At 43.1% G+C, this 17,500-nt stretch overlaps 2 protein-coding genes across 2 annotated transcripts in view; one reads left to right on the top strand and one right to left on the bottom strand.

The window, feature by feature from the left end:
* The window catches only part of LOC138963941 (multiple epidermal growth factor-like domains protein 11), a 231,214-nt gene that overhangs the window by 54,170 nt on the left and 159,544 nt on the right, over positions 1–17,500 (bottom strand). The window lies entirely within an intron of this gene.
* On the top strand, positions 8,339–10,703 carry LOC138963529 (uncharacterized). The gene is made up of 3 exons (XM_070335402.1): positions 8,339–8,868; positions 9,335–9,550; positions 10,432–10,703. Exons 1-3 carry the CDS (start codon positions 8,675–8,677, stop codon positions 10,619–10,621), a joined length of 600 nt encoding a protein of 199 aa, XP_070191503.1. The 5' UTR covers positions 8,339–8,674; the 3' UTR covers positions 10,622–10,703.

Raw genomic sequence — 17,500 nt, 5'->3', positions numbered from 1 at the left:
GTCACGATCAGGTCACTAACATTCGTGTGATTTTGGTCATGATGTGACCCAAAGTGGTTGGCGGGACCCCAAAAAACAATAAATTTGATTTGACTAACATTCGCAGCTTTGGTCAGGTTAAAAAGAGACCTGCCTGCGCCAGTGTGTTGCATAACCCACTGTGGACCGAAGTCAAGGACTGGGTGGCCGAGTGGTAACGCACTTGCGCTCGGAAGCGAGAGGTTGCGAGTTCGACCCTGGGTCAGGGCGTTAACAATTTTCTCCCCCCTTTCCTAACCTAGGTGGTGGGTTCAAGTGCTAGTCTTTCGGGTGAGACGAAAAACCGAGTTCCCTTCGTGTACACTACATTGGGGTGTGCACGTTAAAGATCCCACGATTGACAAAAGGGTCTTTCCTGGCAAAATTGTATAGGCATAGATAAAAATGTCCACCAAAATACCCGTGTGACTTGGAATAATAGGCCGTGAAAAGTAGGATATGCGCCGAAATGGCTGCGATCTGCTAGCCGATGTGAATGCGTGATGTATTGTGTAAAAAAAATTCCATCTCACACGGCATAAATAAATCCCTGCGCCTTGAATATGTGCGCGATATAAATTGCATAAACAATTTTTTTTTTAAATATAAAAAAAATCCCTGCGCTTAGAACTGTACCCACGGAATACGCGCGATATTACCCAATATTGACGGACTGTGTGATGATATCTTCTACTATGGTCTGTTTTGACAGTGATATCAAAATCGAGACCGGAGGTCGAAGATATCATCACACAGTCTGTCAATGTTAGATATATTGCTAATTCTTTGGACATTTTGTATTTACTTGCCTAGGGCGGGGATATAGCTCAGTTGGTAGCGCGCTGGATTTGTATTCAGTTGGCCGCTGTCAGCGTGAGTTCGATCCCAGGTTCGGCGGAAATTTATTTCAGAGTCAACTTTGTGTGCAGACTCTCTTCGGTGTCCGCCTGCCAAACGGTTGTGTGACGTGTCTAGTGTGTTGGCGAAGTGTCTTGTGCTTGTCACTTCTCGCTTTCAGCCCTCACCGCTGGCTAGCACCGTCTGTCCTTTTTAGGACAATGCGAAAAGAGAGCAGAATGCGTCAGTCTCTCCTGCCAGTACAATAACCTCTCCACAACAAGCCCTATGTAGTGCCTCCATCGCGGCGACAGGCGTAAACTGGGTACCGCAAGGCCCCAGGCTAGACTACAAGGACTCGGAGGAGGTTGGCCCCTAGACGTGCGGCATGCGGGCCCACCGGTGTGTGGAAACGCCCAGGTGCCCACGAACCAACCTCCAGCTATGGGTCAAATAGCCGGGCAGGATAGGCTCGTCAACCCTGGCAGGCAGCTATCCTAAGAGAAGACCACTCTGAATTCAAAACGAGGGTAGAGGAGGCTCATCATCCATGGAAGGAAACTCGTCTAGGAGAAGGAAAACTCCGAAATGAAACCCACGCAGTCCCTCGAAGACGGAACGGCACTGGCCTTTTTTAGGCGGGGAGCAGACCGGGTGCCTACGCTATCCTCGACAAATGGTTGTGTCATCAACGAATCTTCGGTGTCCGAACCCTCCCCCCGTGTACACTACATTGGGTGTGCACGTTAAAGATCCCACGATTGACAAAAGGGTCTTTCCTGGCAAAATTGCTTAGGCACAGTTAATAATTGTCTACCTATACCCGTGTGACTTGGAATAATAGGCCGTGAAAGGTAAATATGCGCCGAAATGGCTGCAATTACTGGCCGTATAAAATTTCATCTCACACGGCATCACTGCAGAGCGCCTAGAACTGTACCCACGGAATATGCGCGATATAAGCGTCATTGATTGATTGATTGATTAAAGAAATTACAAAAGTATTTGTCTCAGTTTTGGCTGTTCCATATCCCTCCCTCTGATTATTATTTCTTTTTGTTCTCTCTTTTCTTGTACTTTGATTGATTGATTGATTGACTTTTCAGTATTTCAAAATGGCTTTTCTTTCAAAAAGTCTTTAGTCACTTGATCAACTAAATTCTGGGATCATTACATTTTCATATATACACAAAGAAAAAAGCCAAGCACCCCCCGAATGAATTTGTGATAATAATTGAGTCAAATTTGTTTTACCATTTTTTTTCTTCGTAATGACATACATGGGTTTCCATAATAAGGTTGGGAAGTTCACGCGTCAAGATTGTGTCGCCACTGCCTGTGAGAAGCACGTGCAGCATGCAACCCATGAATGTTAAAAAAGGCAGTATGCTCACGCTGCAAATTTCTGTATTTAACACTGGGCGACGACAATTTGCAAACATTCTCTGTGAACATGGCGAGAAGACGATTATCAGAGGCGATCCGATGGCAGATTATAGGAATGCATGCTACAGGAGCATCCTTCAAAGCGATTGGTCGTCAACTTGGCTACCACTACACAGTCATCAGCCGTTTGGTACGCAAACATCGTCAGACTGGTGCTGTGAAGGACCGTCCACAGTCAGGGCGACCCCGTGTGACGTCAGAACGTGAAGACCGAGCTTTTCTCCGAATAATTCGGCGTGAGCCATTTTCAACGAGTACCGTCCTGAAACGAGCATGGCTTCCAAATCGACATCTGTCAACCAGGACCGTACGAAACCGCTTGAAAGCTGCAGGAATGGCAGCCCGAAGAGTCATTAAGCGTCCCCGACTGACAGATGACCACAAGAGAAGACGCTTGGCATGGTGTCTGGCACGGCAAAGATGGAACCTGAGAACGTGGAGGAGGATCCACTGGTCGGACGAAAGCAGATTCCTTCTCCATGTCACTGACGGCCGACTGAGGGTATGGAGGCACAGGAACACGGCCTATACACCCAGGAACATCAGACAAACTGTTCCATTCGGTGGCGGGTCAGTCATGGTTTGGGGTTGCATTTCCCATGACTGCAAGCTAGACCTTGTCACCGTACGTGGCAACCTCACGGGTGATCAGTATATGCGACATGTCCTGGAACCTGTTGTCGTTACTCATTTTGACAACCACCCACTTGCCACAAGACCCGTGTACATGGATGATAACGCCGGGCCTCATCGATCCAGGGCAGTAGTGGACTACCTCCAGAACAACGCTGTAACAACACTCCCATGGCCGGCAATGAGTCCAGATCTTAATCCGCTGGAGCATGTTTGGGACATCCTGGGGCGTCGTATACAAGCTCTGCAGCCTCCTGTGCAGACATTACGTGAATTGGAGGCAGCTTTGCATCGTGAGTGGTTGCAAGTGACCCGTGAACAGATCCGACGTTTGACTGGAGGGATGAGACGCAGGGTTGACGCCGTCATCCGGGCACGCGGGGGTTTCACTCGATATTGAACTTTTGAATCGCGTATGCCATCTGAGCACTCTCAATTACATTTTTTTCATGACACATTTACCTAAACCTGTCTTTTTCAGCTTGCAGCTCCATACTTATCAGGGGTACTGTTTTAGGGTTAAAACGTCACTTTTTGGCAAGGTACCAAATCACGATTAAAACCAATCAAAACTGGAGTTTTCTTGTGTGATGTTATTTCCAAAGAGTTGCTCTTGTCGATAACATTTGTCAAACCGAGCTCCTGAACTTACTGTTTCCATACCAGAACTTTAAAAATCAGTCATTGCGAAATTGAAGGGGGGTGCTTGGCTTTTTTCTTTGTGTATATATTTGTTTGTTTTTAAATTTAGGTGTTTTTGCTTTTGAAGTGGGGAAGCAATAAAGGAAATGTCGTCGATATCACTTTTGCACTGAGCTCAGTTTTGCCCAATTGACCAATGGAAATCCACGTAACATATGAAATAGCAATATCAATCAATCAATCAATCAATGACGCTTATATCGCGCATATTCCGTGGGTACAGTTCTAGGCGCTCTGCAGTAATGCCGTGTGAGATGAAATTTTATACGGCCAGTAATTGCAGCCATTTCGGCGCATATTTACCTTTCACGGCCTATTATTCCAAGTCACACGGGTATAGGTAGACAATTATTAACCGGCTGTGCCTAAGCAATTTTGCCAGGAAAGACCCTTTAACGTGCACACCCAATGTAGTGTACACGGGGGGTGGGGGGGGGGGGGGGGGGGGGGGGGGGGGGGGGGGTTGGACACCGAAGAGAGTCTGCACACAAAGTTGACTCTGAAATAAATTTCCGCCGAACCTGGGATCGAACTCACGCTAACAGCGGCCAACTGAATACAAATCCAGCGCGCTACCAACTGAGCTATATCCCCGCCCCAATATAGGCCTCATATTGATTGATTGATTGATGTGACCGAGACACGGCGCCGGCAGCGTAGGTCACGATCAGGTCACTAACATTCGTAACCTTGGTTAGGTGAAAAAGAGGCCTGTCTGCACCTTTGTGTTGCATAACCCGCCGTGGACCGAAAAGGTAATGTGACCGACCACCAGCGCCAGCAGTATAGGTCACGATCAGGTCAGGGAGATTTTTTCTAAGGGCTTACAAAAATAAGATATTTTATTATCAGATCAGCTTGTAAAGGAGATACTATTTAAAAAAAAAAAAAGAAGTCGAATGCGTGGTGACAACTGCCGCTCCGACTGAGGGGGGATTTACTAAAAAGAAAGGAAGGGGGTGGGGGGGGGGAGGTGTTCGGGAAGAGGTCGAGGGCAAAGGGATACAGAGCCGATACGATTACGATGTTGAGGGGGGGGGGGGGGGGGGGCAGCAAATATGTGCATGCACGTGGTGGTCAGTAACATTTTTCACACAACTTGCCGTTTGCTTTTAATCCTACTTACATATGTTCATTTCTCTTGTGTTATTTTATTTCTGTCAGAAGAAAAGGGATGAATGAAAGACATGACCGGCTGGATAAAATATATCTGAGTGAAACGTTACTTCTTCAAGAGTCCGTCTTTGATTTCTTTTTTCTCTTATTTTTAACAATTTAGATTGATTTTATTTATGTCAATTTCTCGCGAAAACATTGTTTTCAATGCTGACTGGTGCGTGGTGTCTTGGTGCGTGGTTCGAACATGACTGTGGTGTCCAGCTCAAGTCGTGTCTTCCGCGTGTGATGTTTGAAGTGGGCCTATTTGGACGAAGCTAAGTAGATGGGGAGTACGAACATCAGCAGATTCCACGATTTTATGATCCTACCGGGGATAAGAGACAGAGACTGTCAAGTGCTCTTACATGAACCAGTCTGTCCGATCGAGTCAAGGTGTGATTTTTGCGTTCTACTTACACGCCTGTATTCTCAGCTCACAACTCCTCGCAAAACATCTCAAAGAAAAGTGACATTGCATGAGTCGGAAAGATAATAGGAAAGAATTGAGTCCTCAGAATAGGGTCCTTTTAATTAGAGACGATAAACCAAAGCACAAAGAATACGACAACACAGCATTACGTGTATTTTTTGCACGCGATCTGTTTCTCGTAAGGCACGCAATAAGGACGCCTGTTAACCCGTGATTTGTAAAAATTTAAACAAAAACATTTCTTTTTTCATGTCTTTCTTGTCCCATCGCTGAGAAATTCGGATCGCTTCCTCCCAGTGGAAAGCTAGCAAGCGATGGGACAAGAAATACATACACAAAAATATATATATAATAGATCCCTTGACTTTGGGGTAGCACGACTAGGTTGCTGCTAGCTTTCCACTGGGAGGAAGTGACCCTAATTTCCCAGCGATGGGACAATCTATAAATGAAAAACAAATCTGAAAAAAAATCTTATAGATATCCCTTGACTTTCGGGGTAGCGCGACTCTGTAGTTGCTGCTAGCTTTCCATTGGGAGGAAGCGACCCGAATTTCCCAGCAATGGAACAATCTAGTAATGAAAAAAAATAATCTAATATATCCCTTGACTTGGGGATAGTGCGACACTGTTGCTGCTAGCTTTCCATTGGGTGGAAGCGACCCGACTTTCGCAGCGTTCGGGCAATCTAGTAATGAAAAAAAAAATCAAAAAAAATCCAATAGATCCCTTGACTTAAGGGTAGCGCGACTCTGTTGCTGCTAGCTTTTTATTGGGAAGAAGCGACCCGAATCTTCCAGCGATGAGACAATCTAGAAATCTAATAGATCCCTTGACTTGGGATGTTAAGCTACTGGGATTGGGGCGAAATGGGATAACGGCGATCCGGGATTCCGCCAAAATGGGATGTGGAGCTAATGGTACATGACATGGTGGTAAAATGACACTTGGCCTGAGAAATGTCGCCAAAATGCGATGGGGGCGAATTGGGATAACGGCGAAACGGGACTAATAGATCCCTTGACTTTGGGGTAGTGCGACTCTGTCACTGCTAGCTTTCCACTGGGAGGAAGCGACCGGAATTTCCCAATGATGGGACATCCTAGTAATGAAGAAAAAAACCAATCTTAAAATTAACAGAGTCGCAATACCCCTAAAGTCAAGGGGTTTCGTTTTTGTCCCTTGACTTTGAGGATGACAAGAAAATATCGGGCGCAAAAACGTGATTTGTAAAAACATTTTTACAAATAGCGAGGCGCGCCCCGCGATTTGTAAAAATGTTTTTACAACTGGCGGGGCGCGCTCCGTGATTTGTAATTATTTTTTTTACATTTTTACAAATCACGGGTTAACAACGGCTTATTGCTACACAAAGCATCTAGTGGGCAACGAATTCTGATTTTTTAAAGTTTTTTTGTGTGAGTAAGAATATTTTTTATGTGCACCCCAACCCCCTCCCCAAAGTTGATTTGGTACGATGAAAAGATAAGAAAATCTTCCAAGCCATTTGGTCGTTTCAATGACGTAAACTAGTTATAATTAAAAAAAAAACTAAAACCCATGTGCCTACTTTTTTATGACGTGTAGAATAGACCTCCGAACCGCATATCTACACTATGTTGTATTCCAACCATCCCCTAACTTAATAGGTCTGGCACTGACAAACATATCTGACTGCCCAACCGACCATCGCGTGCGATCCAGAGCAACTGAATAATAGTGACTATCCACAATAGAACAATTTAATTCCAACCAAAATGGTACGGAACAGTTTCCTATCTATATGCGTTGGAAGGCGTCTGCATTTAGAGTAATGTTTGTCCCGGGCTAAAGTATTTTAATGTATATTCAGAACTCATTCTCGTCATATGGACATAATACAGTTAACTTGTTTTAGTTTGCCAAGTTGTACCTTGTATTCATATAAATTAACAATCCTTGTGTAAAAGAACAAACGGGTGTAGCTCGGTTGGTTTGACAGGAACACGGCGACAATAAACATTTCCAGCTGACGACGGTGGTCAACTCAACCGGACCAATGATGTGTGACCTATGAAATAGGATCCTTTACAGTGAATTGCAATTGTTGTGTCTGCTGCTCTCTCATCATGTACTTGAAAGCCCTTTACATCAGTCTTTCATGACAAACCTTGCTTTAACAATTGCCTCTTGAAAAAGCACTGATTTCAATTAGTAACATAGTGACAGCTTAGGGTAACCTTCGCCTACATTCTCTTGCTAAGTGTGTACAGAGAGGAAGAGAGAGAGAGAGAGAGAGAGAGAGAGAGAAAGAGAGAGAGAGAGAGAGAGAGAGAGAGTGAGAGAGACTTAGACTTAGACTTAGAACATTTTATTGACATAAATGGTAAACATTTTAAGCCAAGGGCCTAATCTTACAACGTGCCCTTTACATTCACACTAACACATCCGCACGCATATAACCAACATAATATAATGAAATCATATAGGCATAACATGTAAATGTACAGTAAATAGGCATAAGCACCACGGCCACACGAAACACACAGTCTAATAAATATACGAAGTAAAACAATATGAATACTATATGCTATTAATATGTAATATGACGTGAATATAATTATATAGTAATATTAATATAGTATACATTAGACAGAACTGTAAGATTCACATAATTATGTCACCGTGGGTGTGTACTTACAGAGAACAGTTTAGATGTTTTTTTAAGGAAGATTTAAAGATATTTACAGATTTGCTAGTTTTAACATTCGAAGGAAGAGAGTTGTACCTTGACGGCCCAGCAAAGGAGAGAGAGAGAGAGAGAGAGAGAGAGAGAGAGAGAGAGAGAGAGAGAGAGAGAGAGAGAGAGAGAGAGCTCAGAACTCAGAACTCAGAACTTTATTACATAAGGATAAAGGTTTTAGGCTTAGCCTAATCTTCCAACCTGTCCTTGGAACATACTACAGAGAATAATTGTAAACGAAAGCAAAGACTGCGCACATACACACACACACACACACACACACACACACATACACACACACCCTCGTATACACACACACGCATACACAAGCTCACACACACTTACACACACACACACACACACACACACACACACACACGCACACACACACACACATGCACACATATACACACACACATGCTCGCGCGCGCGAGCGTGCGCTCGCTTACCTACACACATGCACATGCTATCATTTCATACCTAAAAGGAGCAGTATCTAATCAAAGTATTAAAGGTCAACCACATTGCTCGGTCAAAAAAATTCTGCTGAGAGAACATTACTAAATAGTACCAGATGCAAAATATTGGCAAGCAAAGTCCTTTGGTTTAATAGATATCGATCAATGAAAGTGGGTTTTCATACCTGCAATTAAGGGTAAGGGAAGTAAGAATCTAAAACGCAGCCATGGCTGATCTCCCCTCGCAGTGACGTCAGCAGCTGTATTGGCATGGCAGACCATGAAGAAAACAGTGAAACAAGCAGCGTTTCTTCACTGGAACTATGTAGTGATTTTGAGGTTTTGAATGAACACGATCTTCAACCATACCAGTTTGAACCTGAGCTGTCCGATGCTGAGGTTGAGGAAACACCCGACAGAGACGATTTTAGCGAGTCTCTCGATCGTTTGATGTCCACCAACTGGTAAGAAACTACCACTGATTCAGTGATTGTGAGACTCTTCCTCGTATATATTCCTATTATAGAATCGATTCTGGTAGAGCTTGTTTTGCAGTCAGTAATTTGTAAAGTTTGTGCGATGTCTTCTTTTACCCTTGATGCAATTCATGCATGCCAGAAAGTGATGCGCATTCCTGATTATAATTTTAGTCAAAACATCATCCTACTGAGTAGTCAGTATGCCCACTCAATCATTGCTAGTAGCAGTCCCCAAAACTAAAACTAGCCAAATCAGTACACGTATGAATATACCAATGTTCCAATGGAATAACAATTTATTATGGTTTTGTCTAGACATAATGGTCACTGCCATTGGTTGTGAATTTGTCCATTTCAGTTGTTTTACTGCCTTAGTAGATCAATTTTTTTGTGTGAGTTTGTAGACTGCAGAGAATTTGAACTAAACTTGTATCAAATTTTGTGTGTGCAGGTGTCAGTGCGCAAACTGTGCAGGCATGGGCTCAATCCGAGAATGCCGCTGTTGTCAAGAAATTCCAGAAATGGAATCACTGACAGTAAGCACAGGGGTGGGCTGCATCACTGACCACCCTGGCTTCAGATCAGTGTGCTTGGACCACTATGTCTTGGAGACATGCTATCACTGGTACAACCAGCAGTATGGGAGGGCTATACAGGATGCTAATGAGTAAGTTATTTTTTTTTTAGAATTGTAATCATGATACTATAAATTGGTTTATGTCATAGATGTGCAAAAACAAATAACAATAAAATAAAAAAATGAAAATTAATTGTCAGATATTCATTTTTATTTCAAGACAATTCATTTATTCGCATGTGCTAATTCTGAGCAAAGCAATATGGGGAATGTTTTCAAGTATCCTGATTGTACACTTTGTGTACTGTGGACTGGGTGGCCGAGTGGTAACGCACTTGCGCTCGGAAGCGAGAGGTTGCGAGTTCGACCCTGGGTCAGGGCGTTAGCAATTTTCTCCCCCCTTTCCTAACCTAGGTGGTGGGTTCAAGTGCTAGTCTTTCGGATGAGACGAAACGCCGAGGTCCCTTCGTGTACACTACATTGGGGTGTGCACGTTAAAGATCCCACCATTGACAAAAGGGTCTTGTGTGTGGCGCACGTTATATGTCTTTCGGATGAGATGAAAAACCGAGGTCCCTTTGTGTACACTACATTGGGGTGTGCACGTTAAAGATCCCACGATTGACAAAAGGGTCTTTCCTGGCAAAATTATATCGGCATAGATAAAAATGTCCACCAAAATACCCGTGTGACTTGGAATAGAAGGCCGTGAAAAGTATGATATGCGCCGAAATGGCTGCGATCTGCTGGCCGATGTGAATGCGTGATGTATTGTGTACAAAAAATTCCATCTCACACGGCATAAATAAATCCCTGCGCCTTGAATATGTGCGCGATATAAATTGCATAAAATTTTTTTTTAAAAATCCCTGCGCTTAGAACTGTACCCACGGAATACGCGCGATATAAGCCTCATATTGATTGATTGATTGATACTGTCATTAATACTGTATGCTTGTTTTTCTTTCCAGGCAGTATCGGTATGTAGCTTACCGCATGCTTGTGCGGTGGGTCTGGAAATGGCTGGGAGAGACATCAGGGTCACCTTACCAGCTTGTGCGGTTGCAAGAATTAGAGAACAGTTTCCTAGTGCAGATGGGCAGTACGTGGGTTATAGGGACCCACGACCTCCCGATCACAGGGCGGACGCCTTACCACTAGGCCACCGTGCCGGTTTGTCTTATTAGTGCAGTAGACGAATTCTGGCATTGTAGAGTGACATACTGTGTCCGGTCAGCAAGATACGATTTAAATAAGTCACAGACCGAATCGTTTCTCAAATAATAGTGAGCGAGAGAGAGAGAGAGAGAGAGAGAGAGAGAGAGAGAGAGAGAGAGAGAGAGAGAGAGAGAGAGAGAGAGAGAGAGAGAGACGGACGGAATGACGGGCGGGCGGGCAGGCTTACAGACAGACAGATAGACAGACAGTCAGTCAGACAGACAGACAGACAGACAGACATACAGACAGACAGGAAAAGAGAGAGACACATACACACATACAGACGGACGGACGCGCAGACAGACAGACAGACAGACAGACAGACAGACATATTGAATGACTGACTGAGAAGTGGCGGACGATGACAGAAACATAGACATATTTATACGGTGATATCAACACCATCATGGGTTGACTAACTCTGTAAGTATGCTTTGGTACAGATCTGGAAGAACATTTTATGAAAACAGTACCACTGGTACGCGTGATTATTGACACGTAGTGTTTTCGGTAACCGCTCTTTTCATTTTTGGTGCGTCGATGTATTTTCTCATTCATATTCGAGCATAATCATGTTCTCGGCTTTCAGTGTCAGTGAGTACTAAACGCAGGGGAGACCTAATTGGGTAATACTGTCATGTATTTTAAATTTCAACAATATCGGGAAGATTTAAGTCGGGAAAGTCGGGGGGGGGGGGGGGGTGTCAGAGAGATGATGACTATCAGAGACTTGCCAATTCAAGGATTTCATCCAAAATGTTGTCTAATCTTATCAAGCTGAGCTAAGTTATGTGAACACACAAACAAACCTTTAAGAAAGATTCACTCAAGCATAACATTCGATAAAAACATAAAACAACATGACATGCCAATAATCAAATACTAGATCATTAACATGGTAACCACAGGGTAATCAAAATCTATCACTTAACCTTATACAACTATGTACCTATGTTGCAACTGTTTTGACATGTGCAAGTTATCCATAGAGGTTGAATACAGCGAATGAAATTGTTTTGAGCGTTCCAGCGCCGTTAGTTTTCTGAAATGAATCAATCAATCAATATGAGGCTTATATAGCTATTCTGATGAACACGTGGGGGAATTCGGGGGCTGTGGTCTCTTCCGATCATCAAAGCATAATGCTACGGAAGTCGGCCATTTTTCTCAATATCCAAAAGCATATTGTCGATAACAAAGACGCATGGTTCCGGTTTACCCATCTGTACCACGGCGATGTTTCTATCGACAACAGCATACACTGACAACTTAAAAAGCTGTTTCAACAACTGTGTTGTGAAATCGAATGCACTTGGAGTCAGTTTTTCTTCCAAAGTCAGAAAGCGTGTAGCGGTGTGCATGCCTGCGCGAACATGATGCGCGTAAGAAGTTTGTCTGCTATCAAAACCTGAGATCAACGCATCGACGCAAAAACTGTCATTTTGTAAGTTTGGAACAACAAATCAAGGTCATAACAGCTATATAATCGCTATTGTGTTTTCAGCGTAGCAATAGGGTCCGATATTTAGACTCGAACAAGTATAATGCGACTCGTCTTCGACTCGTCGGCATTATACTTGTCTCGTCTAAATATCGGACCCTATTGCTACGCTGAAAACACAATAGGTGTTAATATCGCGCGTATTCCGTGGGTACAGTTCTAAGCGCAGGGATTTTTTTATGCAATTTATATCGCGCACAAGTCATATTCAAGGCGCAGGGATTTATTTATGCCGTGTGAGATGGAATTTGTTTTACACAATACATCACGCATTCACATCGGCCAGCAGATCGCAGCCATTTCGGCGCATATCATACTTTTCACGGCCTATTATTCCAAGTCACACGGGTATTTTGGTGGACATTTTTTTTATCTATGCCTGTACAATTTTGCCAGAAAAGACCCTTTTGTCAATCGTGGGATCTTTAATGTGCACTCCCCAATGTAGTGTTCACAAAGGGACCTCGGGTTTTCGTCTCATCCGAAAGACTAGCACTTGAACCCACCACCTAGGTTAGGAAAGGGGGGAGAAAATTGCTAACGCCCTGACCCAGGGTCGAACTCGCAACCTCTCGCTTCCGAGCGCAAGTGCGTTACCACTCGGCCACCCAGAAATGTATTGGTCCATGTTAGGCAGTGGTCCATATAAGGCAATCTTCGCTGACGACGGTACGGACATGTTTTTAGCGACCAAACTTTATTTGTTGCTCACCGGATGCTTCGTGTAGCTATAAGCCACCGGGGCGTCCTTATTGTGTGCCTTTACGAGAAACAGACCACGTGCAAAAAATACTCGTAATGCTGTGTTGTAGTATTCTTTGTGCTTTGGTTTATCGTATCTAATTAAAAGGACCCTATTCTGAGGTCTTAATTCTTTCCCACGATCTTCCCGACTCATGCGATGTCACTTTTCCTTTGAGAGTTTTTGCCACCATTTGGCGAGGAGTTGTGAGCTGAGAATACAAGCGTGTAGCCTAATTAAGTAGCACGCGAAAATCACACCTTGACTCGATCGGACCGACTGGTTCTTGTAAGAGCACTTGACAGTCTCTGCCTCGTACTCTCCATCTACTTAGCTTCGTCCAAATAGGCCCACTTCAAACATCACACGCGGAATTTAAAGCTAAGACAAATAACTTGAGCTGGACACCACATGTGGTACCACGCACTAAAACATTGCCAGCATTGAAAAAAATGTTTTCGCGAGAAATTCATGTAAATAAAATCAAGTTGAATTGTTAAAAAAAGAAGAAGACAAAATCGAAGTCGGACTCTGAAAGGAATAACGTTTCACTCAGACATGTTTTATCCAGCCCGTCACGTCTTCATGCATGAAAAGCGATTTTCTTCTGACAGAAAAAAAACCCACAGAAAATAATACAAGGACAAGATGAACACATGTGAATAGGATTAAAAGCAAACGGCAAGTCGTGTGACGATTGTTACTGACCACCACGTGCATGCAAATATTTGCTGTCCCCCCTCCCCTCAACATCGTAATCGTATCGGCTCTGTCCCTTTTTGCCCTCCACTTCTCCCCGGACCACCCCCCTTCCCCCCCCCCTCTCTCTCTCATCTCCTTCCTTTTCAGTAAATAGCAGTTGTCGCCACGCATCCGACTTTTTTTGTAAGTATCTCCTTTGCAAAGCTGATCTGATAATAAAAATATCTTATTTTTGTAAGCAAACGACTAAATCGCCTCAAACCATATTATTGACAGTGCATAGAGAATAGGTAGCAAAAAGCAGGCATGGGAATTGCTCTCGGTTCCGCTAATTTGAGAGGTTAAGAAATTAAATGTCAGAGGAAAGAAAAAAAATGTCTGAGGAAAAAAGTCAAAATTTAAACATGTGCAAGTGCGTTTTACATGTTCAATCGCTCAAGCGTCTTTGAACAGAATAGTTCTGAATGCGGAAATGAGTATTGACTGAAGCTTGTATGGGTGAGCCAAGTACATGTAGTTGATTGTAATATTGACTTTCGACCAATTTCCACAGGATTTGATCTACATTACTCGTCATAAAAAAACTACATGCACACATTTAGCTGTAGATCTTTGTGATGCGGCCAGTTATATTAAAACAAGATATATTGCCAGAAAGGTAATTTCTTTACCGTATGAAATAAAGAGTTTTATTTTTTTTATGAATTAGTGTTTATGCCGGAGACCTAGGACACCACCCAAATTTAAATTCGCACGTGGTGGTCAGTAACATTTGTCACCCAACTTGCCGTTTGCTTTTAATCCTATTTACATGTGTTCATTTTCCTTGTGTTATTTTTTTTCTGTCAGAAGAAAATGGATGAATGAAAGACATGACCGGTTGGTACTTCTTCAAGAGTCCGTCTTTAATTTATTTTTTCTCTTTTTTTTAACAATTCAAATTGATTTTATTTATGTCAATTTCTCGCGAAAACATTGTTTTCAATGCTGACTGGTGCGAGGTGTCTTGGTGCGTGGTTCGCACGTGTGGTGTCCAGCTCAAGTCGTGTCTTCCGCGTGTGATGTTTGAAGTGGGCCTATTTGGACGAAGCTAAGTAGATGGGGAGTACGAACATCAGCAGATTCCACGATTTTATGATCCTACCGGGGATAAGAGACAGAGACTGTCAAGTGCTCTTACATGAACCAGTCTGTCCGATCGAGTCAAGGTGTGATTTTTGCGTTCTACTTACACGCCTGTATTCTCAGCTCACAACTCCTCGCAAAACATCTCAAAGAAAAGTGACATTGCATGAGTCGGAAAGATAATAGGAAAGAATTGAGTCCTCAGAATAGGGTCCTTTTAATTAGAGACGATAAACCAAAGCACAAAGAATACGACAACACAGCATTACGTGTATTTTTTGCACGCGATCTGTTTCTCGTAAGGCACGCAATAAGGACGCCTGTTAACCCGTGATTTGTAAAAATTTAAACAAAAACATTTCTTTTTTCATGTCTTTCTTGTCCCATCGCTGAGAAATTCGGATCGCTTCCTCCAAGTGGAAAGCTAGCAAGCGATGGGACAAGAAATACATACACAAAAATATTTGTAATAGATCCCTTGACTTTGGGATAGCACGAGTCTGTTGCTGCTAGCTTTCCACTGGGAGGAAGTGACCCTAATTTCCCAGCGATGGGACAATCTAGCAATGAAAAACAAATCTGAAAAAATCTAATAGATCCCTTGACTTTTGGGGTAGCGCGACTCTGTTGCTGCTAGCTTTCCATTGGGAGGAAGCGACCTGAATTTCCCAGCAATGGAACAATAAAGAAATGAAAAAAAATCGAATAGATCCCTTGACTTTTGGGTAGCGCGACTCTATTGCTGCTAGCTTTCCAGTTGGAGGAACTGACCCGAATTTCCCAGCGATGAGACAATCTAGCATTGAAAAAAAATCTAATATATCCCTTTACTAGGGTATAGTGCGACTCTGTTGCTGCTAGCTTTCCATTGGGTGGAAGCGACCCGACTTTCGCAGCGTTGGGACAATCTAGTAAGGAAAAAAAAATCTAAAAACATCCAATAGATCCCTTGACTTTAAGGGTAGCGCGACTCTGTTGCTGCTAGCTTTTCATTGGGAAGAAGCGACCCGAATCTTCCAGCGATGAGACAATCTAGAAATCTAATAGATCCCTTGACTTGGGATGTGAAGCTACTGGGATTGGTGCGAAATGGGATAACGGCGATCCGGGATTGCGCCAAAAATTAATGGGATGTGAAGCTAATGGTACATGACATGGTGGTAAAATGACACTTGGCCTGAGAAATGTCGCCAAAATGCGATGGTGGCGAATTGGGATAATGGCGAAACGGGACTATCAGATCCCTTGACTTTAGGGTAGTGCGACTCTGTCACTGCTAGCTTTCCACTGGGAGGAAGCGACTGGAATTTCCCAACGATGGGACATCCTAGTAATGAAAAAAAAAATCTTAAAATTAACAGTCGCGCTACCCCTAAAGTCAAGGGATTTCGTTTTTGTCCCTTGACTTTGGGGATGACAAGAAAATATCGGGCGCAAACACGTGATTTGTAAAAAATTTTACAAATCACGGGGCGCGCCCCGCGAATTGTAAAAACATTTTTACAAATCGCGAGGCGCGCCACGCGATTTGTAAAAATGTTTTTACAACTCGCGGGGCGCGTCCCGTTATTTTTTTTATTTTTATTTTTACATTATTTACAAATCACGGGTTAACAACGGCTTATAGCTGCACGAAACATCTGGTGGGCAACGAATTCTGATTTTTGTTTTGTTTTTTGTGTGTGAGTAAGAATATGTTTTATGTGCACCCCAACCCCCTCCCCAAAGTCGATTTGGTACGATGAAAAGATAAGAAAATCTTCCAAGCCATTTGGTCGTTTCAATGACGTAAACTAGTTATAATTTTAAAAAAAACTAAAACCCATCTGCCTACTTTTTTATGACGTGTAGAATAGACCTCCGAACCGCATATCTACACTATGTTGTATTCCAACCATCCCCTAACTTAATAGGTCTGGCACTGACTCTTTCATCGAGTCTGTCATCACTTTTGGTTTTGTGTCCTGGTATGGAGGTCTGAGTGTGAAGAACAGGAATGTCTTAGTGCGAATGGTGAATGTCAGTAGCAAGGTGATTGGCAGGCAGCAAGCAAGTGTGGAGTCCCTGTATGAAAAGCGTGTGGTGAGAAAGAGTAGGCGGATAGCTTCAGATAGGTCCCATGTCCTAGCCCACCTCTATGAACTCCTTCCCTCTGGCCGTAGACTTCGCACGCACAAAGCTAGGACACTCAGGCTGCAAAACAGCTTCATCCCCAAATCCATCACCCTTAGCAACACGTAAACACATCCACATACCCGACTCAGCCCCTCTTCTGCCAGTGCAATCAGTAGTAATGTACATGTATGTATTGGTTTTATGTACAACCGTATATTTCCTGCGATATATTGTATGTTATGATTATTTTGCAATGATGTTTAGCCATAGTTCGTTATACGCGTAGGTGTGCGAGAATATGTAAGCGCAGTGCTTTAAAGATGGTCATGTTATATAGTGCTATATGTTTTATGTAAAATCAATGTCTTGTTTGTATTACTGTTATGTACCACCCCTGAATTTCTCTATGAGATAATAAAGTATTCTTATTCTTATTCTTATTCTTATATCTGAGTGCCTAACCGACCATCGCGTGCGATCCAGAGCAACTGAATAATAGTGACAATCCACAATAGAACAGTTTAATTCCAACCAAAATGGTACGGAACAGTTCCCTATCTATATGCGTTGGAAGGCGTCTGCATTTAGAGTATTGTTTGTCCCGGGCTAAAGTATTTTTTAATTTATATTCAGAACT

Source organism: Littorina saxatilis, linkage group LG4 (genome assembly GCF_037325665.1).
Source record: "Littorina saxatilis isolate snail1 linkage group LG4, US_GU_Lsax_2.0, whole genome shotgun sequence".
Lineage (NCBI taxonomy): Eukaryota > Metazoa > Mollusca > Gastropoda > Littorinimorpha > Littorinidae > Littorina > Littorina saxatilis.
The sequence above is the reverse complement of the archived record's forward strand: the minus strand, read 5'-3'. Positions and strand labels throughout refer to the sequence as shown.

Bases quoted from the DNA above. Each gene is read 5' to 3' on its own strand.
- LOC138963529 (XM_070335402.1), top strand. From the start codon at position 8,675: ATGGCAGACCATGAAGAAAACAGTGAAACAAGCAGCGTTTCTTCACTG. The intron at 8,869-9,334 runs GTAAGAAACTAC...TTGTGTGTGCAG, and splicing joins CGTTTGATGTCCACCAACTG to GTGTCAGTGCGCAAACTGTG. The intron at 9,551-10,431 runs GTAAGTTATTTT...TTTTCTTTCCAG, and splicing joins GCTATACAGGATGCTAATGA to GCAGTATCGGTATGTAGCTT.